General features: G+C 39.9%; 1 protein-coding gene across 2 annotated transcripts in view; it reads left to right on the top strand.

Moving 5' to 3' along the window:
• The window catches only part of LOC138801345 (uncharacterized), a 47,736-nt gene extending 36,840 nt beyond the window's left edge, over positions 1-10,896 (top strand). For both annotated transcript variants that reach the window (XM_069984072.1, XM_069984071.1), the window contains 11 exons: positions 351-559; positions 1,886-1,989; positions 2,085-2,203; positions 2,448-2,606; positions 2,752-2,960; positions 3,050-3,135; positions 3,421-3,533; positions 4,090-4,254; positions 4,843-5,045; positions 6,380-6,483; positions 8,770-10,896. In XM_069984072.1, coding sequence (XP_069840173.1) covers positions 351-559; positions 1,886-1,989; positions 2,085-2,203; positions 2,448-2,606; positions 2,752-2,960; positions 3,050-3,135; positions 3,421-3,533; positions 4,090-4,254; positions 4,843-5,045; positions 6,380-6,483; positions 8,770-8,918 — 1,620 coding nt within the window. In that variant the 3' untranslated portion in view covers positions 8,919-10,896. The remainder of the gene's footprint in view (positions 1-350; positions 560-1,885; positions 1,990-2,084; positions 2,204-2,447; positions 2,607-2,751; positions 2,961-3,049; positions 3,136-3,420; positions 3,534-4,089; positions 4,255-4,842; positions 5,046-6,379; positions 6,484-8,769) is intronic.
• Positions 10,897-26,657: the final 15,761 nt, after the last annotated feature.

Here is a 26,657-nt window from a genome sequence, read left to right as displayed (position 1 = left end):
TCTATCTATCTATCATCTATCCGTCCGTCCGTCCGTCTGTCTGTCTGTCTATCTATCTATCTATCCATCTCCTATCTATCTATCTATCTATCTATCTATCTATCTATCTATCTATCCATCTCCTATCTATCTATCTCCTATCTATCTATCTCCTATCTATCTATCTATCTATCTATCTCCTATCTATCTATCTATCTATCTATCTATCTATCTATCTATCTATCTATCTATCTATCTATCATCCATCTACCATTTAGTTCATATCTACTGATCTTTCTCTACAAAAATGATTGATATCCTCACATTTGAACTTCTAGAATTCCAATTTTTTTTCCTTCCTATTTTCACAGCAAGGTATCAGCTCTTTACCAAACCCTGAAATCCGAGATAATATTTTTGACCCCATTTTCCAAACAACCTCAGTGGAATTTTATCACTTTACTAATGGGCAATGGGACAGTTATTGGAACTATAAACTTAAACCTTTCCTACCCAGCCTGACTACAAGACAAGTTCAACAAATACCTGAGGGCATTAACTGTAACGCCTTCCAATCCTTGTAAGTAGCAATTATTTTTTAGGCCATTTCAAGCACAGAAACATCTTCAGAAAGGACCTGCTGAGACATTTCTATAGAAATGATAATTACCATAGTGCCTACCCTGTATATAAGTTGATTTTTTAACTAGTTCTTTTGCATCACAACTTTTTCGTTAAAGTGGTACTCTTCAAAATAGTCTTTAAATCAACTGGTGTCAGCTGGAAAGTTATACAGATTTGTAAATTACTTCTATTAAATATCTCAAGCCTTCCAGTACTTATCAGCTGCTGCATGTGCTGCAGAAACTGGAGTATTCTTTCCAGTCTAAGAGCTAAAAGAAAATGACAGGTGTACCATAGGGTGAATCAGTATGAAAAAAAAAAGTTGTGGTAGTAGAAGTGAGAAATTCACTCACCTGATGATCTTGCGCTACAACAGTAGCAGAATAATATAAGCAGCATCTACAGTAGCAGAATGATGTAATCACTAGGTGCAAGCCGCTTTGTGTTCATCCAGCCTAGCTCCTAGGTAAGACAACTGTGTGTAGAGTGCTTGTGACCATGGATCACCACTACAAATGTGCTGGAGACTAAAGGCGCCCAACAAATGTCTGACACAGCGCTCTCTGCTGCCACCTCTGTCCATGTCAGGAACTGTCCAGAGAAGTAGCAAATCCCCATAGAAAACCTCTCCTGCTCTGGACAGTTCCTGCCATGGACAGAGGTGGCAGCAGAGAGCACTGTGTCAGACTGGAGAGAATACACCACTTCCTGCAGGGTATTTTCTCCAGAGTTACACTTTAATATTAATTAAAATATTAGGTTAGCCCATATAAAAGCTGATCAAATATACATTTAGAAACATCCCCCCCATTTCCATGGTCTGTGGCAGGAATATTAGTGCAGCCAAATGACTGCGACTGAGCAGCAATAGCACACATAACCTACAGTATGAATAAAGACCAGGCTGCTCATGATAAATACATAATTAATAGTGAGGAGCGAATACTGTTCGATTGAATAGTGAGATATTCGAATATTCGATATTCGTACAAATATCCCGCGAATATTCGATAAGCGTTCAAATCCCCCAGCTTCCGGTTTCACCCTTCAAATGGTCAAATAGATGCTTTTCACTAATCGAATACTTGTTCCCATAGACTTTAATGGGATCAGATATTCGATCGAATATTCGAATATTCGCGGGATATTCGTATGAATATCGAATATTCGAAATTCTCACTATTCGCTCATCACTAATAATGAATAGATAACCATGGTATGGTATGAAGGATGCTCTGGTTATTGATATATGACATTTTGTTGCCTCTTCTCACCTCCTCAGTATATCTGGCTGCAGCAGCCGTTACAATGAACTCACCAATGCCGTGCAAGATGCCATTTATAGGAAAGCATATAACTTCCTTAATAATAAAAAGACTCCCAGCGGTAAGAAGCCATAGACCGTATTTTATTATCTGTTTATACTATGTCTGTTCACCGCAATCTCCTAATATTTGTTTTATATCTGTATTCTTTGTTAGGACCAGCATGTCCTGTAAATTCCGGAGGCAGCGGTGCATGGCTCGATGCCAACTTAGGGTTATTTAGTGAACTTGCATCTGTTTCACAAATCATAATCCTGGACCCAGGCTTTATAGTTGTAAGTATTGTTCAGGGCGGGATGGGGAAATTTTCGTGTCCCCCCCCCCTTAAGCTGTTGCAAAACTACAATTCTCATCATGCCTGGGCAGCCAAAGCTTTATAGTTTTGCAAAATCTAGAAGGCTGAAGATCCCCTATTCCTGGTTTACAGCCTATGGGACAAATAATTATCGGTTACAGAGAGATAGACGGATGTGTGTTTTTCAAAGATAAACAAATATTTCCCTTTTTTTTCTTATTCAGACTGAAGCCATCGCGCATCTTACTGCCAACCAGCTGGGCGTCTATGTGGCCAGCAACGACGTTTTGTCAGACAAGGACAAGATTGCAAAGGTTATGGGTGGAATTACTGCTGAGACCATTGGAGATTTCATGGATGCATTTAATGCAGGAGCGGTCAAGGTAAATGGGATATGCAGTCTTTATTTTTTGGATTGCGCATCTTTTTCCTGTAGATATTTTTAGTTATACATGTTACATTATAATGCGGAAAAATGGCTGTAAGGTAATAGTATATTTTTTTTTTTGCTCTGGTTTTCTATTATAGGCTGGTATCTCACAATTTGGCAGTGCAGCGGTGAAAAAGTTCTTCATGGGAGAAATTTTCTGTAAACTCGGGTCCATTTTCTCATCCTTCACAGCTAGTGACTATACCGACTGGTTCCAAACAAAACTCAAATTGTTTGTCCCGTCAATTGATGCAAAATCTCTTGGATTCATATCCACAGACATTACCTGTGACTCTCTTGGGGCCATGTAAGAAAAAAAAAACAACAACATTTAATTCTAATTGTGCCCTTTTGGTATGACATGTATCAGGCTGACCTGTCTTCTCTACCCAACAGCATGACAGCCTTAAATAGTGTCAAAAACCCTGAGAACCCTGATGCTGTATACAGCTTTTCCAGATCTGTTCTAGAAGCCAAACAAGGTAAGTCAAAAAGAGCCACAACCAGCACAGGACTGTATGTCCATACCAATGGCCTCCAACCTGTCCATCTTCAGCCACTTTAAAGTATACCTTGACAGCCTATGTGAGTTATATCTGGGATGCAAGAAGCTGGAGGCCACTGAGGTTTTAGTTTTGCAATCTTTTTAAAGTAAAAAATTGCTACAAAAATATGTGCTTTTTTAAAATATAGATATTGAACCTTTTCTTTATCTGATATATAAAACACAACCGATAACTAAAGAGATACTTGATGTCTGTGTCTAGATGCCTGCACAACTGGGATGGACTCAAGGACATGGCTAGTGACATACTTCGGGCAGTATGCTTCTCAAGGAGTGTGGTCTGTGTTTGTTAGTTTGTACCCCAACTTACAAGTGGTGAGTAATGCTTTAGTCGTCTTCATTGATGCTTTACGTCAACCTCCTGTGGGTTTCTTGTTTCACTTATCCCTCATGATCTCTTTTTTGGTCCTCTTATAAGTATTGTCGAGGGAACTTGCTGAAAGGTTGGGTTCATCAACGTTCGTCTGAACCCAAGCACTCAACATTTTGGCATTTGACTCCTGGCATTTGGAGAAGTTGGATGCCGCCCAAGGGCAGCCAGAAAAGCATGGATACAGGGTGGCCTCCAACTTTCAGCAAGTTTGCTCAATACTACCCAAAAGTTTTCTCCTCCTCTTTATTCTCTCCCTCAATGGTGCTTGCCTCCCCACCTTTGATTTTTTTCTTTAGGCCTCAGCTGTCAAACTATGACCCACCAACTGTGGCAAAACTACAATTCTCTTCATGCCTGGACAGCTAAAGCTTTGTCTTTGGCTGTTCAGGCATGATTGGAATTGTAGTAGCTGGAGAGCCATGAGTTTGACACCCTTGCTTTAGGCCATACAGGTTGGGGACAATCAAAATAATTTCTTGTTTTATATTCTTTTTATAGACGGAAGTTACAGACCTCTTGACTGCTAGCCAGCTGGCCAGTGCATCTTCCAGTAGCAGTAGCAGTAGCAGTTTTTCAACAATCACCACTGTCTTATTGTCATTCAATGGCAGCATTGATGACTTCTTACTCTACATGAATACATTGAAATTGAGCTATTTACAGGTCAGTCATCAGCAAAAATGTGTTTTACTAGGTTTACTTATGCAGACATTTCAAGTTTCAATCAGGGTATCATGAGATCCAAACACCCTCTAAAACATTACAAGCTATTCCAACTACGTAACACATATGACTGGCATAGGAGGAGTAGCAGCGGCCACACTTTGTAACAACCTGGAGTACTGCTTTTCTAGCATGTATGCTTATTCACATAAAAATAACACGAATTAAAGCAGCAAACTAGACAAAGTAGAGGGAGAGGAGCTGCAATAGGATCTTTACAGCGAGCAGGATAGGAGGAGCAATAAGGGAAGACATTGCTGAGTGCATTCCTTATGTAAACCACATGGAGGTTCACCAATTTTGCAAGTGTGGAGGAAGACAATGTACACTAACACAAACCAATGGGGGGGGGCTATAGTCTGATGCACATCTAATACTATTGTTATCTAAAGGGATATAAGGATTTTTAAAGATAAACCATAAAACTAAACCATACGGAGGAAAGGGTTTCTATTTTTCACTTATCCCCATGTGTTACTTTAATATGAGAATTATATCATGAGTGATGTTTTTCTTAAATATTTTCAGGGATCATCAATTCTGGCCAATCCTAAAGTGAGAGACATCTTGATGATGGCCGTCGCAGACAATGTGTTTCCATATTTTCCTGAATTTACCTTAGAAACAACTAAATCGTGGTTGAATGCAATGAGCTTTCTGCTTACCAGCCTTAATGGCACCACACTGCAGCCAATGCCTTTAACAATATCATGTCCTCAGTTTCAAGCCTTGTAAGTAAAACCATATGTTTATCTACTTGTGTTTACTAATTATAAATGTCCGTTACAGGAACATTACATTTATATATTCCAGTCTTCATTTAAATGTTCTATAGGATTAAAAACATCAAAAAACAGCACCAGACCTGTGCATGGTCTGCGTTTCCATTGGAGCTCAGTTTCATTGATGTGAATAAGACAGAGCTGCAATAGCACACGTGGCAGATATTTTTCCTATCCTGGGGGGCCACTTTATAAAATGGTGGTTGCAGTTTTCACCCAGGCAGAGAAAGGGAAAACAAACCCATTTGGGGCCGTAGCTGAGACTTTGTCTTTATAAAAAAAATAATAATTTCAACTCCAATTGTCCTCCATTAATGGTCAATTTCCAGTAGTGAGTACCTAGATTTTCAAACTTTGGCATGTGCTAGCACTAAAGGCTAAAAGCATGTTTAATATCTAGCATAGGGTATTATCATAGACTTGGAGGTAATATGATTTGAGTAACGGATACTTGGCATAGGAACACTGAGGAAAAAGCTTAAGAATGCACACCTTCATTTCACAGATGGCATACACGAAAATCCAATAGGCAAATTGCAAAGAACTGTCCCCATTCCCCTGCCATGTATTACTCCTTTACTTAAGTTTACCCCAATCACCATGTTTCAGATGCAAAATACTGAGGTGAATAAATTCACTAATATTTCTTTATAAGGAGAAATTGACAAGGTAAATAATATAATCCTAGTTGCCTGCAGTCACCACTGGGGGGAGCTAACTGCATATGGATTTATACAGCTAGTATTAGACCTAATGGGAGCTGCAGACATGTATTCAGTAAGTCCAGCAAGATACAACGGTCTGGCACTACTCAATCACAATGGATAAGAACATGGTAGCAATAGGGAGTGTATAAACGCGGTGGTGCTCACCCAACAAGAAAAAACCTTTATAACTGTAAATAGAGAAAAGAATATAGGGGGCACTCACCGTCGAAAATACAAAATTCTTTATTAAATCTTCATGAAAACATCCCTGCTTGGTGCAGCAGTGAACGGGAATCGTTCACTGCTGCACCAAGCGTGGATGTTTTAATGAAGATTTAATAAAGAATTTTGTATTTTCGACGGTGAGTGCCCCCTATATTCTTTTCTCTATTTACATGTATTCAGTAAGATTCCTTTAATGGTAGCTCCACACAGTTGCTAAGAGAGTGTCAAATAAAGCAAAGCCTTTATACCATTGGCATCACAAAAAAGGGGTTCCTACCTCTATAGTAGCTATATCACTGTGGCAACTACCATGTTTATATCTTGTCTTACAGTGTGTTTTTTGTCTTATAGTGTGCATTCTGTCAATCTTGTATACTCTTCTTTAACGCTTGTAAGGAAGCAGGATTTTGCAAACTTCGTGGTTACATATTTGACAAGCCAATTTAACCAGACATGTAAGTAACATTTGTTATCATATAAGGCTATGTTCCCACAACGGGAAAACGATAGCTGTCCTTCTGGACAACATTCTTTAAGCGACAAAAGACGTCCGTCTTTAATGACGACCGCAAATAACGTTCATGATCATTATCTGCGGCCATCATTAACAACAGATGGCCGTCTTTTGATGCTAAAATGGTGAACGTCTGGAAAGGCAGCTGTTGTTTTCCTGTTTTTTGGAGATGGACACTGGATATAAATGATTTGTGATATACTACCTGTTTTTAGTTCCAGAGAAGGTGTCCATGTTAGAAAGACATGAAAGCTTTGTTAAAGAAACAATGCTACTTCTATCCATGGGTTTTGTCTGTTATTGCAACTCAGCTCCTGTGAAGTAAAAGGGTCTGAGCTGCAATACCACATTACTGAAGGAAAATGAATACCTTGTGACAATGGATTGATATCTAACGTTAGTCCTAACAGCTTCACAATAATAGGGTAACTCTGCCCCATGCACTGGTAGAACAAGTGGAACTGGATCAGTCCTAAATCTTTAATCTCCTAAGGAGTGAAGGGTCTGTTTTTTCTCAGTTGAAGAGCTTAGGTAAAAAAAAAAACTAAAAGGGGAAAAATTCATAGGAGTTGGGTAAGGGGATTTCACAATCAATACAAGAAATGAGTTTTCTCTTGGAAGACTCTTTTGTTCCTTATCCTTCCCTACCCAGACCTAGCAGACAACATTATAAAGACAAAGATGTTTGAACAGGGCTCCAGCACATGAAGATGGATGTGGGAAAGGGAGAAACAGAAAAAGTACTATCCTTTGATATTAGGAACTATGGGGGAGATTTATCAAACACGGTGTAAAGTGAAACTGGCTCAGTCGCCCCTAGCAACCAATCAGATTCCACCTTTCATTTTCCAAAGAGTCTGTGAGGAATGAAAGGTGGAATCTGATTGGTTGCTAGGGGCAACTGAGCCCGTTTCACTTTACACCATGTCTGATAAATATCCCCCTATCTTTGCAACAACTAAACATAGCATGGCTATTCATAAATAGTAGCTGTGCTGAAAGGGGCCATTGATATGTAGTACCAACCAACAGGAAGGAACTTTATCCTTGGCTGCCTAATACAGTGCCTGGGACTTCATCAGGGTAGATGGCAGCGAGTACAGTGATATCATGCCAGACTGCAAGGAGGCACCACCAAACCAAGATGGTGGCAATCAAGAGCAAAGAGAGAAGGGGTCCCTGAGTCTAGCAGGCACTGACAAATGTGATAGGGGAAGAGAACACAGGGGAGCCCAGGCAGAAACACAGCTCCAAAGGCCTGAGAACAGAAGCACAGCCTAACCTGTATAAGACAAAAAGAAAATTTAAAATGTTAAAGTTCCAGAACATACCACCTGTCCTGCAGTGGCAAGAATAGGGGGAAAAAGCATAGTCAGAAGGGGCCACTATAAAGGCAGTCAGCTTATTATTTAATATATTTATAAAAAGTTCCTCATGTCCTACAAGTGCACTAGGGCAGAGTAAGCCCATGATTGTGCTTCTGCTGGCAGTGCTGGCAGCAATGGTGATTTCTTCATCGCAAACAACTTATCGAAACAAAAATCAACACCAGGGTGGCTTTATTTGGGATTCAGGTCTGTAGAAAGTGTAGGCCACTCCATGTGAGGTCCCCAGCATTGTCATCCATGAAGATGACATTAGGCCTGTCTTGTTCATGCAGAGGCACAATGACTGGATTGATCATGTTATTCAAGTAGTATGGGCTTGTCACTGTACCATTTACAAAGTGTAGGGCAGTTCTATATTTACTAGACACACCTACCCACACTGTAACACCACCACCACTAAGGACCACCTAACAAACGTCTTGTTTGAGAACAGCAAGTTGCGCAAAAAGTACTGAAATATTGAACAGTTGGACATGTGCATTCAAAAGTTTAGAGAAGGTTACCTGTAAAGGTTACAGCACATTTTAGATTTATTCAGAAATTTTACCCCCCCAGCCAAATATTCTTAACATTTTGTGAGTAGTGTATAACAGTCAAACCTGATGCATAATAGAGATCATTCCAGGTGATGGACACCATAGGTACCAAACACCTGCAGACAACTAACAACACCAAATACACTTTTACCGTAACTGTCCCCATTTAACAGGAGTGTGTTAGGAGTATAGCGTGTTAGTTGCTGGTATAGATGCAATATTCCTTTGCTAACATTCTGCTTAACTAGAATGGCTGCCTTTTGGAAGGAAGGTCATAACATATCTGTTTTTGTTTTTTAATAGCTGAGGCATGTACAACTGACCAATATAATACAGCCGCTTATGTACAGGCGAACATGGGACAGTTCTGTGCACAAATTACAGCTCAACAAGTCTCAAAATTTTATGCCGTAAATGAAGTAAGTTATAATAATGTGTGCAATATGCCCTAGAGAAGATTGATGAAAGGTCTTATCTGGAAGACTGTGCATGATTCCTCCTCTGATTCCGACTGTCCCTCCCACCGACGCTGCATGGGTGTTCTCTGTTGTATTGTGTTTTAATAATATTCCTGGACATTCTGTTACTTTGATGAGACGTGTATATCTGTGGTTACCAATTCAGTAGGCGAAACATTTTGATCAGGACACATGATGGGCAGGAAGCAAAACAACCTTCACTAAGTCCATCATCCATCACCCCATCATCATACGTAAAACACCCTGACAATGCCTGCAAACAAGGACGATGCGTTATTTAATAATAATTTATTCCAATTTCTATATTACCACTTGTCTTGTAGGTCTCCTTTAATGCCAACCCCCTTTATTATCTTTCCTATATGGATAAGTTAGTTTGAGGGTATTAATTTTTTTATTTTTGTTCCAATGCCAACTCTTTACATCCCTGGTGACTCAATATCATCACAGGGGATCGGGACCTCAAAGCAACTAATTCTAGTTTTCATTTATGTATGAAGAAAAATGAAATATTGTCACGGGGACATGGATGCGAAAGCTTTTCTCATAGGCCGCCTGTAACTTTGGACTTTGAGAACTTTTAAATATCATGTTTTCGAAGCAACGTAAGCGGCAACCAAAAAATTGGGAAATGCATAAATTGATAAATTAAATTTGTTGTCAAGTCGAAAAATGTACAGTACTCATTGTCATTGGACTTTATAAACAAGAAATGCCTTGCATTTGTGGTGAAGCCACATTATTGGATCCCGAAGCAATGCAAAAGATTCTTCTGCCCCATATGAAAAGACAGTAATATGAATGGTGTAAGATAGCTGAAGGCTTTATTAGAGATCTTGCATTAAGATTCGGGAGCTTTAAGTGATGCCCCTTCTTATGTTTAAGATACACAATATCAATATTTAAAACTTGTAACTAGGCCAATAGAAAAATTTTCGTCCCAGCCCATCCATTAGCTGTGATGCCTAGTAGAGCAGGCTGCCTATGGGGTATGTGAAGTTGTTAGAATCAAGAGTTTCAGACCATCCTGCAATGTCAATGTCCTGTCTCTTAAATGTTTAGTTTGATCAGTAGCAAAGCATTTTCTTGTAAGATCACAACTTTTCCTGCTACCTCCTCCTTACTGAATGTGTAACATCTAATGTAACCACTATGAAGACCACTCACAATGAAGACGGTGATTATACCCTTGGATGCATATACAGCCATTTCACTATAGTGACATCCATTACAGCTGCTGGCCTAGACTTTACAATTAATATTATTAGTTTTAATTCATGGTCATTGTGGGAAAAAACACAATTTTCTGTATTTTCTATATTCTCATTGTAAATAAATCAACCAGTGCATTAAATGTATTAAAGTACCAATATATCTCCCACAAAGCAGTTGTGTTATAAATTGTATTCATGTATGAACAATGAAAATTGCCAAAGCAACGGAAGTGTTGTATTATTATACTTCATCATTTCTGTCATTGTAAAGGTGAGCCACTCAAGGCATTGGTTGTTCATTGACTGTATACCATATAAGCAATTGCCAGCAATTCTTTTTATCTTTGTCCTGTCTCTGTAGCTTATTTGCTTATAATAAATATTCATTGATAAAAAAAAAAAAAAACGCCTTGGTATATTTTTCATGGTGTTTTCTGGCAGAGTGGTTCAGCGTTGTCTCTTTATGTCTAGATGTTTGTCTAATCTAACTAACCCTGTTGCTACTGGTTAAACTAAACTCTAAGTTTACATCAAATAACTAAAGCTAGAAAATGTACGAACTAACCTTGGCTGGGAAGATGAGTGCTAACAACCCGGTAACCATAGTAGAGACGAACGTAGATTTTACAGTTTCTGAGGTCTATTCAGCAATCGAAACATGATGAAATATATCGTGGTGATGGTTAACTTGTAATTTCTACTTTATGACTTACTGGTTATTGTAATTTCTAAATTCTATTCAATTCTAACATTTTTGCCTTTTTTACAATTTATTTTATAAATCTAATATCTATTCTTGTATGAGTTGTGAACAAGTGTTGGATGTGTGGGTTTTACAGTTACACATTAAACTAATTACTCTCGGAGCAATCTGTAAAAAAAAATTTAAATATCAAAAAGAGTACACCTAGATACCAAGAAACGGTCCCCTAGATTTATTAGTGGTGGAGTCTAGCCAAAAAGAAAACAAATCAAGCTGAGGGTCAAATCAATTCAATTAAATTCAACGGTGCCAGAAAGTAACTTTCTGGCACCGTTGAATTTAATTGAATTGATTTGACCCTCAGCTCGACAGTCTATACTATATATAGTTACTATAGTAAGATTCTCTTTGTTATTCATCAATACTTAGCTTTCATTTTACCAGAGCAATATGAGAAATGAAAGCTGAGCTTTAATTGGTTGCTATTGGGCAACAAAGAAAATCTTACTATAAGACACAGCAATAAATCTTTCTTCAAGTCTTTCTTCATAAGAGTTATGCCATAAATGGTTGAAACCTTCTGCTCAACCATCTCGGGCAAGTAGGCCTTCTGAGATGTGGAGCAGCGGGTCTACGTTGCAATCATCGCCTGCAGGCAAAACTACACTTGCATGCAATATCAAATAGCTGCACAATTTCTTGTAGAGGCAGCTATTGGACAACACATGTGGATGAAACATGACATATGACATTATTATTATTATTATTATTTATTTATAAAGCACCCTTCATTCCAGAGCGCTATACAATAGATAGGGGTAACAAGCAGGAAAAGTACAAGATCAGGACACATAACATGAAGGCAAAAGACAGGCTGGTACATGGGGGAAGAGGACCCTGCCCGTGGGGGCTTACAATCTATCTAGTTGTGACATTATCACAACTTAGACCGCCCCTCCATGTCTCGGGTGGAAGGGAGGGAGTTTCACCGCTGGGGAGCAAAAGACTTTAGCTGTTTACTACTCTTTGGATAATATCCTCAAGACCATTCACCACATTTGTAGCCTGTCTCTGTACCCGTTTGGATTGCAATCCTTCTTTCTATTCATTATACCTCTACCTATACAGTCAAGCAAACAATTAACTTTCCCTACTGCCTGGTTGCACTGGTGACAGTTTTAAAGGCTGTCAGAAATCACTACCCCTAAGTCCTTCTCTTCTGAAGTCTTCTCTAACTGAAGAGTCCTCGTATAGAGGAATGGAAACTCTGAATTGCAGTTTCAATTGTTTTGACCACTTAGCTAGTATAGCTAAATTATTTTCTAAATCATGTCTAGGAACACCAACCCTATTGCACACTTTTATGTCATCAGCAAACAGGCAAACCTTACCTATCAAACTTTCTCCTAAGTTACTTACAAACATTTAAAGCAATAAGATGTTCCCCTGGTGCCAATTTGTGGACCGTGGAGGAATGTTTCTCACTCTGATAATTCCCCAGTCCATCTTTCATACTTATCTTTTCTCATGAATTATTTCACTCCCCCCCCCCCCCCCCAATCTTCCCAGTACAGTACAGTTTGACTATACCTTCATCCAGCACTTTTGTGACATAGTCAAAGAAATCAATGAGATTAGTCTGACATAACTTGTCTGCAGTAAAGTCCTGCTGGTTTGGGTCCATTAAGTTTAATCACAGATCAGAGTTCGTTAAGAACGGTTTGGACACATCGCTTAAAGCGACTCTGTACCCATAATCTGACCCCCCCAAACCGCTTTTACCGTCAGATTAAAACTTTAAAACTGGCAGACCCGTGCCCAACGGGCGTGGCCTAGATTGTGTATGCATTAAGCTGGCACCACCTCTCTGTCCCTCCTCCCCGCCCTCCTCATCATTAGGAATGCTCCAGGCAGATTGTCTCCTATTCATCAGCTGTGTGGGCTGGATCGTTAAGCAGCTGTGCAATGTTCAGACAGGAGTAAATGTTCCAGTGGCATTCCTAATGATGAAGAGGGTGGGGAGGAGGGACGGAGGGGTGGTGCAAAGTTAGGGCACAGATACTCCCCTTTGGGCACGGGGCTGCAAGTTTGAAAGTTGTTTTTTAGGACAATGACTGCATCACCTGCCAAACAGGCCCCAGGACAGATCTTGGATTAAAAGCAGCTATCCAAAGGTTCAAGTGGTTTGCGGGGTGGGGGGGGGGGGGGTCAGATTGTGGGTACAGAGTCGCTTTAATCAACTTCAAACAGGCAAGTACCCCTATAACTTGGTACACCATAGTGATTTCTTCTTGCGCTGGACAGTTCCTCACACAGACAGTGTTGGCAGCATAGTAGTTTCTGTCCCCAATGGGCCTCACAATCTAAAATCCAGTTCCATTCATTGGTATGTTTAGGGGTATGGGAGGAAATCCATGCAAACATGGCAACTTTTGCCCCACTCTTGTCTCCAGGTCTGGTGTGGTTTGCAATTAAGCTCCATTTACTTCAATGGAACTGAGTTTCAAACCGCACCCAATCTGGAGACAAGAGTGGTGCAAAAGTGGCCATGTTTTTGTAGCACTGGATAACCCCTTTAATTAGCCTAGTGCTGAAATACCCCTTTAAAGGGCCTTAGAACAGATCAGCCCAATCATTGACACCAGTAAAGGTAGCCACCTGTAACTGATAGCTATATTTATTTATATTACGCGGAGAGATAAGAATAGCTTCTTTACTATTCTTAAGCATTATATCAAAAGTTTTACTATGCCGGATAACCCCTTTAACATGGCATGTGTAAAAGTATAACGCTAAAAAACATTACACATTATTTCACATGTGCTATTTTTTAAATTCATCACACAAAAAAGGACCCAAAGTCCTGGTCAAATTAAAGCAATATAGTTGACAAGAATGTGTTTGTATTTTTTATTTAGACACCCTTGACATATGGAGACTAAGGCCACTTTCATTTTAGACTCGAAAATAGGTTGACATGATTTAAACATTCTAAACTGACTAAGATCAGACCAAGTCAGGGAGGAATAAAACCTTCCAGCTGAAGAGAGCTCAAAAATATCATTTATATTTTATACATACAAACAAAATACTTATAGACAATGTTGATTCTGATAATTACAACCATGATCACGATCATTATTTATGGTTATGGAAATTCACCTGAATTTTCACCTCAAAAACATTGTGAGAACATATCCATATAGTCCGAATGCACACATATACCAACCCAAATCTAAATGAATTGGAATTCTGTGCAAAATGTAAACAAAACTACAATGATTTGCAAATCTCATAGACCCATATCCTATTCACACAGAACAAAGAACATGTGTCACATGTTATAAATTTTACCATGTTATGAAAAAAAATTAACCCATTTAAAACTTGATGGCAGCAACGGATTTCATAATAGTTGTGACAGGGTCAACAAAATGCAGGAAAAATAAGAGGTATAACAGAGGTTTACAAATTTGCTAAAAACTGAATCTCAACCGAGCTCACCCGAATCTGAATGTTTGACTCCTTGTGGCTGAAGAAGTTGCATGCAGCCCTAGGGAGCAGTGGAAAACAAGGATACAGCCTATGGCTATGTTCACACATAATATTTCTATTAGTCTTTTGGCCAGTATTGGTCAGGATGGAGTATTTTACCCCCACCTGTCAGGGAAAGTGTTCGAGACCCCCGCAGCCAGTCACTGACAGGTACTTATCCTGTCACTGACTTCCTTAGATGCTATAGATTGTGACATTTAAGGGGTTAATTACAGGCAGCTGCATTGTTGCGGCTGCCTGTCATAAACTACGACTCCTCGGACTTTAATGTGTGTGGGCTTGTTCACATTGGAGCAGCCCTGCACACATTGAAACCCCTACAGAGTCAGGAAAGCACCTTCCTACTGCACGGGTCATCGGCAGTAGAAACGTACATATACATATTGTGAATGTGAAGGGGTTAAAAACCATGGGTTCCATGTCCTGCAAACTCAGGAGGAGAGAAAACAATCACCTTGTTATCAGTACACAGTTTAAAAAGCTGCATCTTAGGTGTGAGCAGCTTACACATCATACAGTATGGTGTGGGCAGCTTACACATCTGAAAAGGCACTATCAATGCTAAACAGTATATAGGTTTTAGAATAACATATGCTTCCATCCAGATGTCTCTTTTTGGGAAGGTTGTCCATTTTTTAGTAAGCCAATGCTTAACCACATACTGCGTTCATCACAACAGTATAGAGGATGCCACCCAATGCTAGACATTGCCCTGTCCCAACATTGTTTTTGAGATCTGTTGCTGCCATCAAGATCTAAATGCATTATTATTTTTTCATGACATAGTAAAATATTTCACATTCAACATCACGTGTCTGCCAATCCATGCATTGTCTTTCATTTACATTTTACATTTATTTTCTATTTACATTTATATTTAGTTTACATTTTTGCTAACATTAATCTAATGTGTATGGGCACCTCAAGGGATAGGCAATAGTATTATATTGCTGATTTTCTGCACAATTCTTTACATGACATATTTTCACAAAATTGCTAAAAGCAATAAAAAAAATTGTACATGATACTTACCCTTTCCTGCAAGTCCCGCTCCTGGAACCATTCCCGGGACGAAGATATCCCCATCGGAAGTGGAGCGCGCGTACTGCAAAGATGAGTCCGATGCCCATTGAGAATGACGGCTCCATTCATTCTCTATGGGCATCAGACCTATCTCTGCTGATTAGCATACAGCGTGCGCTCAGCTTCGGGCGCCGATATCTCCGTATTGGGACCGGTTCCAGGAGCGGGACTTGCAAGAAAGGGTAAGTATGCAGGGCTGCACCGGGGGGTCAGGCGGGCTCTGTGCCCGCGCCCCGGGTGACAGGTTCCCTTTAATGCACAGGATATTGGTATATGAAATAAAGCTCAATAACAGAAGTAAGGGAAACAAATTAGCAAAGTGAATCTAATCTTTTTCATGGCCTGCCCATCACCTTACCAAATAATAGCTACTAGGGGGGAGATTTATCAAACATGGTGTAAAGTTAAACTGGCTCAGTTGCCCCTAGCAACCAATCAGATTCCACCTTTCATTTTCCAAACAGTCTGTGAGGAATGAGAGGTGGAATCTGATTGGTTGCTAGGGGCAACTGAGCCAGTTTCACTTTACACCATGTTTGATAAATCTCCCCCTAGTTATTTATTTTACAATAACCAAACCAATACAAAGGTCAGCTTTCAAACATCATAAATGGCAATATTAAAGTGTACCTGTCACCATAAAAAAAAGTTTGGGCATTTCTGAGAGACATGTCAAGAGCTTTTATTGTTCAGGTTCTAAGTGTTCAGACCCTGGCTGATCAGCAAAACGAGTGGGGAGAGGACAGTGCTGCTGTGCGCTCCTTTCCCTTCTCTGTGTCAGTGAGAGGAGATGTGCCCCATAGACTTCTCCCAGCTCCACTTCTCCCGGCTCATTCTCCCCATCACTCACAGTCAGGGATGTATTAACAGCTGCTGCTGCCCTAGGCTCTGAGCCTAAAGGCGCCCCATCTTGGGGAGCGTGGGGGAGAGTGGTTTCGGCCACATGCATTTCGTTTCTACATGTAGAAACATTGTCTGAATCGCATTTTTCATGGTTTCTAACTGCTAAAAACATAAACAAATTTCCACATTGTATTAATGATTAGAGCCGTCTGCATATTGTCTGATGGAATTCTCACCACAGGATTGGTAGATTGGTAGGTAATAGCTCCAGGCGTTACATTTACCACCACCATACCAGACCTAACCAATACCGCCACACTGTGACTGGATAACACCGCCATACCAGACCTAACCAATACTGCCAGACTGTGACTGGATAACACTGCCACACCAGACCTGACCAATACCGCTATACTGTGACTGGATAACACAGCCTTACCAGACCTAACCAATACCACCATACTGTGACTGGATAACACCACCACACCAAATCTGACTAATACTGCCATACAGTGACTGGATAACACCGCCACACCAGACCTGACCAATACCACCATACTGTGGCTGGATAACACCGCCACACCAGACCTGGCCAATACCACCATACTGTGACTGGATAACACCGCCACACCAGACCTGGCCAATACCACCATACTGTGACTGGATAGCACCGCCACACCAGACCTGACCAATGCCGCCATATTGTGACTGGATAACACCGCCACACCAGACCTGACCAATACCACCATACCCCAAATCCCCCTCCCCCCGAAAAGACACCATTTACTGGCAAGACTGAACAGGAGGTGGGAGACAGGGGGGGAAAAAAAGTTGTTTCCTTTTCCCTGCTCCCTGGTGCTGCCCCCTGCAAGGTGCTGCCCTAGGCACCAGACTAGCTCTAGTGATAAATACGGCCCTGCTCACAGTCAAAACACTCATGTCTTCCTCACATCTCAGAAGTTGTTGGGTTTATATAATCTTATTTGTCAGGATATATTGTGCCCAACATAAAAATAAAATAATATTCTTACTAATACTGGGTTCCAAGCCTGTACTAACGTAAAAGCAGCAGTGTCATCTATGGAAGTAGATCACATACTATAGCTTGTACAAGCCTGGACAGGACTTCCTCCATCTATATACTCATGACAAACGTGATTGGTACGGACCTTGCGTTGTGCTGCAGGCCGAGGGAATCCCGTATACACTCCGGCCAGGATACATAGCGGCGCTGTAGAAAACTGACATGTCCGGCCGCATGCTCCAGAGTGTGCAGTGGAGTGTTCTGATCGGGGCACGCACTGATACGCCCGCATCAGAACTTAGCCGAGCTAAAGATCATTCAGACGGAACTGCAGTCACGGAACGGCCGGTTTCATACATAGTGTGAACATAGCCTTATACACATAAAAAACTAAAAAGAGCCCATACTTACATGTGTACACTCCTTATGCTTCCCCAGTGTCCTCCTATGGGTCTTCGATGTCCCCTGCCAGCTTGTTTTGTGTATAATTACTTATAACATCATATATTCTGCCAGTGTTGCTGATGGAAATGAAAAACAGCAACCTTGGAATTAAAACATTCTGTGATAAGTAAATACAGTGGTGCCTTGGATTACTAGCATAATTGGTTCCGGGACTGTGCTTGTAATCCAAATCCACTCTTAAACCAAAGCAAATTTTCCCATAAGAAATCATTGAAATGCAAACAATTGGTTCCACACACCCCCAAAAAGATTTTTTATTCTGAAAACCATGTAAAATAAATGAATCAAATAACTAAATATGTTATATTTTAAGTTACTCTACAGTATAGCAATCGGCATGTGGAGTATAATGTGTAGTAAGGGCATAAAGCTGAAAGACAGCAGCAGATTGTAGACACAGGATGGAGCTGCAGATCCCCATAATGCAGTAGTGTAGTACCTCAGAGGTCTGTATGGTCACATGACAGCAATGGGGAAGGGGAGGTGTTCAGCATGGATCAATCAGGAAATGAGATGCACAGAGCTGTGCAGGAGAACAGTGACAGAAACTTCTCTATACAGCAGTGTGTATAGCTGAGTGTAAGGGCAGGCAGATTATAGCAGGAATGGAGAGGATGGGAAACACAAGGGCTGACAGACTGCAGGGAAGCAATGAGCAGGGCAGATGTGGGCACATACATGCAGAACTCTCTGTCCGGGGAGAGAGGGGTTACAGCTATGAAGAGATTACCTCCACAGTCCTGTCCCCTGATGTAAGCCCCAGGCTGAAATGGATCTGCTATGATTTGGAATGTGAGGGAGACTTCCTGGGTCAGAGTACAGTGCTGTAGACCTCACTATGCAGACCATGCCCCTCCCCCACTCCCACCCAGTACAGGGAGCTCTTAAAACAAAGCAATGCTCTTAAACCAAGTCACAATTTTGAAAAACTGTGAGCTATTAAACCAAAACGCTCTCAATCCAAGTTACTCTTAAACCAAGGTACCACTGTATACACAAAATAAGTTGGCTGGGGAAAAAGCAATCAGCGTACATGGGGATCATGTCTATGCAGAGCTAGCATACAATGGAACTAACTGTATGCAACTGCTTGATCCCCTAAAATAATATAATATGGTAAATAGTAGTTGGTCTATTCGCGCTCCGATAGCCAACAATAGTACCCCAGCTATACAAGTCAGTATTGCTAATTCTTGCCAATACAAGTAACCGCTAATTAACTTTAAGACATATGTAGTAGGTCTAAGTTGTCAAATGGGATGTCCGAGCTGTATAAGGATTTCCCTGCTGGTGACGACAGATCTGTCCAGCAGCAGAACAACATTCACTGAGGATTATACCAGCAGGAAAATTCTCATACAGCTTGGACATACAGTCTGACAATTTAGACCTACTGCATATGTTGTAGGGTAGTTAGTGGTTCTATTAGCAAGAGTTTGCAATACTGACCTGTATATCAAGGGTACTATTGTTGGCTATAGGAGTGTGAATAGACCACCGACTATTTACCAAATTATAATAATTTAGGGGATTAGGCAGCTGCATACAGTTAGTTTTCTGTATGCTAGCTTTGCATAGACACGAGTTACATAGACCTGTGTTGCTTACTGCCCTGCCAGCTTCTTTTGTGTATATTTATTGAAGAACATTTTCATTGCAGTGTGAGACCATGTTCACATGGCATAAGAGACCGGCCATTCTGTAAGTTCTGATGTGGGCGCATCAGCGTGCGCCCGCATCAAAACTCCCCATAGCACACTGTGAAGCTTGCGGCCGGAGCCGCTTGCTTCATAGTGTGCACTGACATGGTTTTCTATGGCCGCTATTCAATGAATAGCGGCCGCAGAAAACTGACATGTAAGTTGTTTGCGGCGCCGTTTGGGATCCCGGCCGAAGCGTATACTATGTGTATACGCTCCGGCTAGGATCCCATAGAACAACATGCAGCGTGTCTTTTCGTACAAAGTACGGCCGTTGTTGCAATGTACTTTTACGCTGTGTGAATATAGCCTTACTGTTTTTTATACCCACCAGCAACACTGGAACAAAGACATGCTGTGATAATTATTTATACACAAAAGAAGCTGGCTGAGAAGAAAGCAATCGCCATGCACGGGCATTGTGTCTATACAAAGCTAGCATACAGAAAAGTAACTATATGCAGCCGCTTAATCCCTAAAAAAATATTATTTATATTATTTTAGGCAATTAAGCAGTTGCATACAGACACTTTTTCTGGATGTGGAGCCTCATTTAACACAGGACTAGCCAGATATCCCTCCGGGAAGGACCCAGCCAAGGGGTGGCTCCTGTAGGGCTCTACTAGGCATTGCTCCCACCTACCCAGAATCCTGCTCCACACTGATGAGGGGCGACAACCCGAGGCAGGTGTATGTGGATGGTTACCTGGCCTTGGTTTTTTGCTTGTCCTTACATTAACTTATAGAGCCACTTAATATGGTGGTTTTGGTGGCTTCCCTACAGGAGCCACCAATTGCCTCGGTCCTTCCTAGAGGGATATCTGGCTAGTCCTGTATTTTGAGACTCTTATTCATGCATATTCATGTTTCCCAGGGGGCAATGCACCTAGGAATTCACTGCATTGAGTGCTTTAACTAGCAGCCGGCAGTGTTATCTTTGGCTGGTCTCCCTGAGATCAGCAATCTATTTTCTGTATGTTAGTTTTGTATTGATGCAATCCCCATGTATGCCGAGTGCTTTCTCCCCACCAGCTTCTTTGGTGTATATTTACTTATCACATGGAACAAAAACATGCTTTTTTAGTGAGGTTTGTTTAAGGTTTGGTTTGGACAAACCCAAACTTTGCTTCAAAGTTCAGTAACCTTCAGATCAAACTTTTTAAAAGTTTGTTCATCTGTAGTCATCAACCATAACTTACAGAGGTGAATCCCAATAGGGGACCTTCTATGATATCAATAGGTTTTAGTAGTTTTTATTGGGTGACTCTCTATGATATTAATAGGTTCTAGTAGTTTTAATGGGAGATCTTCTATGATATCAATAGATTCTAGTAGTCTTTACTGAACAACCTCTTAAGATGTTTGTTCCTACTTTCCATTCCTGTTTGTTACTTCTAATCCAATATTAGATATGTATATTAGCCGGTTGTAGTAGGAAACAGAATCATGGCCATCATGACTCTAAACCGCTCTCTTATGTTCACAGCTTTATTTGATATATTTTCTGGGTCCTGAAGAGCTGGCAAAGCTAACAGTAAAGCTGACACTTGACAGCATGTACAATACCACACTGATACTGGCAAATATAGAAGGAGCTCCGTATAGCAATCTAACTGCATATGCCAGGCAATTTAACATTGCTGTCCGTGAGGTAAGGCATAATTTGAGACTATGACTGGGTTTACACACTGTAAAAAAAAAAGCTGTAAAAACCTGAATATACCTTATTACAGTAATTATTTTGTTTCCATTTTACAGTGTCTGAACCCAGCCTGCAATATTCATTCAATGGATACAACTGGTGATCAAATTAAAACTTATTGCTTTTGTTTTCTCTATGTTTTAGGCTAATCTGACAGTCCTGCCCAACCCTGAGGTCCGTGATGCCATGTTAACAATGTTCCTGAACAGGTTAAAGCCTTATTACAAATACTTTCGACAAGAACTATGGGGTGAATGGTTCAATGGGTATTTACCATTGTTACTACCAGGAATTAATGAAACGGACATTGCATTACTGCCTACAGATGTTTCTTGTGTTTCCTATCAATCAGTGTAAGTATACAGTAAACATTTTGTCTTGTTCATGTACCCGAAGAAACCAACCAACGATACAAATATGGGTCAACTAATGGAGGCCCCAGACCAATAGCAGTCCAGTATGGTTAATTTCCCAACTTATACAACCCATTTAGCATCCAGTGTACTGTATTCTGAATGTGACACAACACAACCAAAAAGAGGGGATGATGCACAACCAAATCAGTGGTGCTCATAGTGTGACATACCAAGCAAGCAGCAATATTCGGAACGAAGAAAAAAGTGTATTTCATAAAACGCTAGGCACACTACTATAACTTTGAAAATATAAATACCATCTTTTTTAATGAAACAATAAACAAAGCATTAAAAACACTTAAAAAACAGCAAATACATCCAGAAGGGATCACTAAAATACATGAGATCCCTACAACAACCACTCAGCTAAAGCTCCATACATGAACACATGCTTTACCTAAATAAATATGTGCAATATGAAAAAGAACCTCATAAGTAAACCAAGTCACAGTAGTCCAAACTGCAAGGGCATAGATTCGATGAAATATAAAGTTCAAATTTAGAAAAATATAAACTAGTGACAAGTGTGCCTAGTGTTATGACACACACTTTTTTCTTCGTTCCGTGTATTCTGAATGTGGTTGGGCTTCAGTTTCTCAACTGAAAAAACTGTGAAGGGGCTGCAGCACAAAATTAACATTCCCACCCTGTCATTCCTACAATTGGCGGCCACTAATCAAAAATTGATGGCATATCCTTGTGATAACCAAATACTGGCTTTTAAGAACTTACATCCATCTATGCAACCACTGCTTTAAAAATATAAATGAACTATAACCCCTATGCAGATATATGTATCTCCAGGGTTTAAGAATACAAAAAGAGTAGTGTAGTCTGATCCTGTAGTTGTGTGTTATTCCTTTCACTATCTGTAAGGCTATCACTATCTGCGGGCACCACCATGGTTCCTCACCCTGGAAAACTAAAGTATCCTTCCACCAGCCAAGGCTCAAATCAGCATAACTGGGGGCAAAGGGACTCCCCATTGCTGTGCCCCTGAGGTTTGTTTCCCCACCACAATGCCCTCCATCTATTTGTACTCATACCACTGAACAGATGATCAATAATTATAATGAAATGAGCTGATTTGAATGAGAACAGATGGAAAGTGATAGTAATGGAATTATAAAAACGTACGCATTTTTTTTAAACCAGAATAAGCGGATTTAACCAAGCCTATGAATATTTACCAGCTTCTACAAGACGCAGCTTTTACAACATGTACATTAAGTCATTCTGGAATAACAAAGCTCTCACTCAAGGTAATATTATTAACATACAAAGGACTATTTACAAGTCATAGAATCATATATATGAATGGCTTACATTGTATTTCTTAGATGGGTGTAACTATACTGATCCTATGCAGTGGATAGAAGACAACCTAGGAAATTTCACAAATCAAGCTACCCTCCTGGATCTATTGGCTTTCAATGAGAATCTTACCCAAGTGAGTACCTTCCTAACAGTTATAGTGTAAGTTGGCGTCTATATATAGGATTTGAGCAGCTATCTTTATGTATAAGCAGATAACATTCATCTTTATAAACCGACATCAGTGATCACACCTAAATACTACTACATTTAACTACTTAAATGCTGTGATCATAAGGCATTTAAATGACTGACTGATCTTTGTGGCTGGTGTTTAGTGCCCAATCAGCACCTCTTCAATTTAGGGGTGCCGATCAGTAACTTTGGCAACCAGAGGCCTTTTTTAGGCCTCTGTGCCTGCCATAAAAATAAGGCATTCTGAAACACCATCAATGGTAAAGAGTCACTCATGTTGAAATTAACCAAATAACCCTTGCTGTTCATTTGCAGGTATTTGAAAGCAAGCTCCTGACAATAAAAGAAATGGCAGACTTCACAGTAATATCAGACAGCTTTTGCAATGCTTCATTAGTAAACTCTGTGTTAATCCAAGTCACAACATTGGAGTCCTTTGATGATATCCAGGAATATCTAGAGTATCTCCAAGACAGCCTAGTTCCGGTAAGATGAAATCTTAAGATTGTAAACTAGCTTTTCAACTTTAATTTTTTTATGTTCTTTAAGAAAATATACAGATATTGAAATCATAAGAAATGTAATCCAGTATAAATGAACTGCATGTGGACAAAGTAGTCTGTATTTAACTTTTTTGATCCCTTTTATACCCCATCGATGTATGTTTATGTAGCATACATTTGTTTATGTATTGTAGATGTCGATCTCAGATCTGGCTTCGTGTAGTGATCAAAAACTTCTAGGGCAGTTAAGTACGGAAACTCAACAAGACATCATCAAAAGTGTTCTCAAAGTTCTGGAGAAGGAATGGGCACTGAGTGATATGTCCCAGTGGATGATAACATTTGGGTATCTTCTGGATAACTTCCCCAAGGCTTTCAATGACATTCACTTTTCGAGTATCACCCTCAATATGTCCTGTGAAAGCTACCAAACATTGTAAGTCATTTCTAAATTTGAGAAACCTGAGAAATTATCTAGTGCGTTATAAGTAATTTTTGGATGTTTTTGGTATATACTAGAATAATGGCACTGGATAAAGTCTATTTGAGTCTCAGCAACGTACAGAAGAACTATGTCTATCACTATGCCAAATCATACCTTACTGAACAGATACACCTCACAGGTACGTCTGGTCTGAATTATTTAGTAGGCTAATTGTAAACATCATTTTACACTTAGCAATGTAGAGTAAGATTTGCCAATTTGCAGTTAGGTTAAAGTAAGGGTTACTGTCAAAAGTCTTCCATATGTAATATTCGCAAACTTGTCAGAGTGTGATGGTTTGAATTGGATTTTGCATAATTTGGAAAACATAGCTGCTTTATATGGGTTGTGTCTGATATTCCAGTTTGTCTGTTTTTGGTAGTGAGTGATGCTTAAAAAGCACCTGTCATTACCTTAGAAAAAAAAGCACGCCAATGATTAGATGTGATCTTGCTACTATGTGCCCATTCATTTTCATTTGAATTCCTGTTCCGAACACCTGTTTCTGCCCCGCATTGCTGCTCACCCATTCTCTGTTCTGTCTGTAATGGAGAGAGGACTCCAATCCAATGACCTTGGCCTGTTATCGGTGGCTGTACAGGCTGAATCAGAGCATCAGCAGTGCGCACAGCCACAAACCAATAACACGTGCAGTACTGAGTTTCATGGCTCATTGCATGCTCAGTAACAGCTGTCAATCAAATGACTACCTTTCTCAATGTATGGGTTTTTCTGTGTTTCGTCTTCTTTTTTCAACAAGCAAAAGACTAAAAAGTTGCCTGGTCCAGTTGGGAGACTGGACCAGGGTTTCGGTGAGGGTAAGAATCCTACTGGGCGCAAGTATAGCAGTGTTTTTCCAGCATAAAAAATTTACGTACATGGCAGATTAGACACGCCTTATATCAGACGCACTGTTGACTAAGATTTTGAAAGTTATAACAACGGTGACACTTTAACAGAACAAAGCGTGGCATTGTTTTGGGAAAAATTATATTTTGTAATCCTGTGGCTTACTATTTATGTATTTTCTTTGAAGGATTTGCTTGCACTCAAGATGCAAATAATACTTTTGAATGGATCACTTTGAATTTTGGAGAATATTATACTGAAGCCAAGATCACTGAACTTATTGACTTGTACCCAGATCTTGACATAGTAAGTGGGACTGTGATCATGGTGTATTTAGTATTTTCTTAAAAAAAACATATGTTTACTAAAAGTATTTTCATATTTAATTCAAATTATGGGGCAAAAGCCATCTAAGCCAATCCAGGTTCTCTCACATGATTTAGAACATGATCCCTTTTCATAAGTGGGTAATTCTGTAAAACATAATGCAACAAAAAGTAGAAACGCCAACGACATTACATGTACCTGCTTCTATATCTAAATCTATATACTCTGTTAGTGGAGGACCCTGATCTATTTATTACACATACAGTTACTTTATTAAGAAATGGAAACTGTAATGCTTCACTTCTCCTGTGGAGGCACTGCAGAGAAGTTGAGCACTTTGAGGTGTTCCACAGATTACAGATGATCTTTGAAAGTCCCTGTCATCAGCTTATTCTTGGGGAAAGCTAAGTAAATAAATTATCCTAACTTGTTTCTGTTATTAAATATTTGTATTTTACATGATTTAACAATAGCAAATAATCTTTTTCTATAGCTCCATTCCTATGTTGTACCATTCATCGTCTGTCTACTAGAAATGTATGAATATGCAAAAAATAGGATCTTACCTTATGGGAGAAAAAAATCTGCAGTATATTATAAACAATAACCTAAGAAGCTGTCTTTCATCGATAACCGTGTCTTGTTTTACAGGTGGTTCTTTTTAGAATGTTGAACCCCACAGAGTTGGCAGAAATGTTACTTGAAGTGGATGTGCTGGATAATTACATACTTATAACAAGAATTTTGAGACTTATAGAACTGAAAGACGTTACGGAATATGTGTCTACTATTTGGAAGAGAGCTTATGAGGTACTGCATTATATACTAACAAGTCCGCAATTTTTAGTATTAGATCTGCAAAATATGTGAATAGAACCATAGAAACCTATGGGGGCCATAATTGCGGATCTGCAATTACAGTAAAAGAAATACAGATGTATAAATGAGGCCCGAGAGCTGATCTTAAATATGTTTGACACTCCAAGCACTTCCTAAACTGGTCATTCATATTCATGCACACTGAGCAAAAAGCCAATGCCAGACACCTTTGGCAAGAGCTCATCCCTATGAAAGCATAAGGACTGAGTATTTTGAAATCCAACAATCTATTCCCCCCATCATCTGCTGTTGGCATGGAGTCGAAAGGGGAACATACAAATTGTATAACTGACCCATCCCTCTGGCATTTGGCTGATCATTTTTTAACATTCATTTTACTCTACAGGCAAATATTCCAATAATAGAGATAACCTCAGTGATGCAGACCCTGCTAGCTACTGAACTTCTTGAAAATCAACAATATTTCTCTATGTATTCCACACAAAACTGGACCAC

Source organism: Dendropsophus ebraccatus, chromosome 9, assembly GCF_027789765.1.
Source record: "Dendropsophus ebraccatus isolate aDenEbr1 chromosome 9, aDenEbr1.pat, whole genome shotgun sequence".
Classification (NCBI taxonomy): domain Eukaryota; kingdom Metazoa; phylum Chordata; class Amphibia; order Anura; family Hylidae; genus Dendropsophus; species Dendropsophus ebraccatus.
This window is presented reverse-complemented; position numbering and strand designations above follow the sequence as displayed.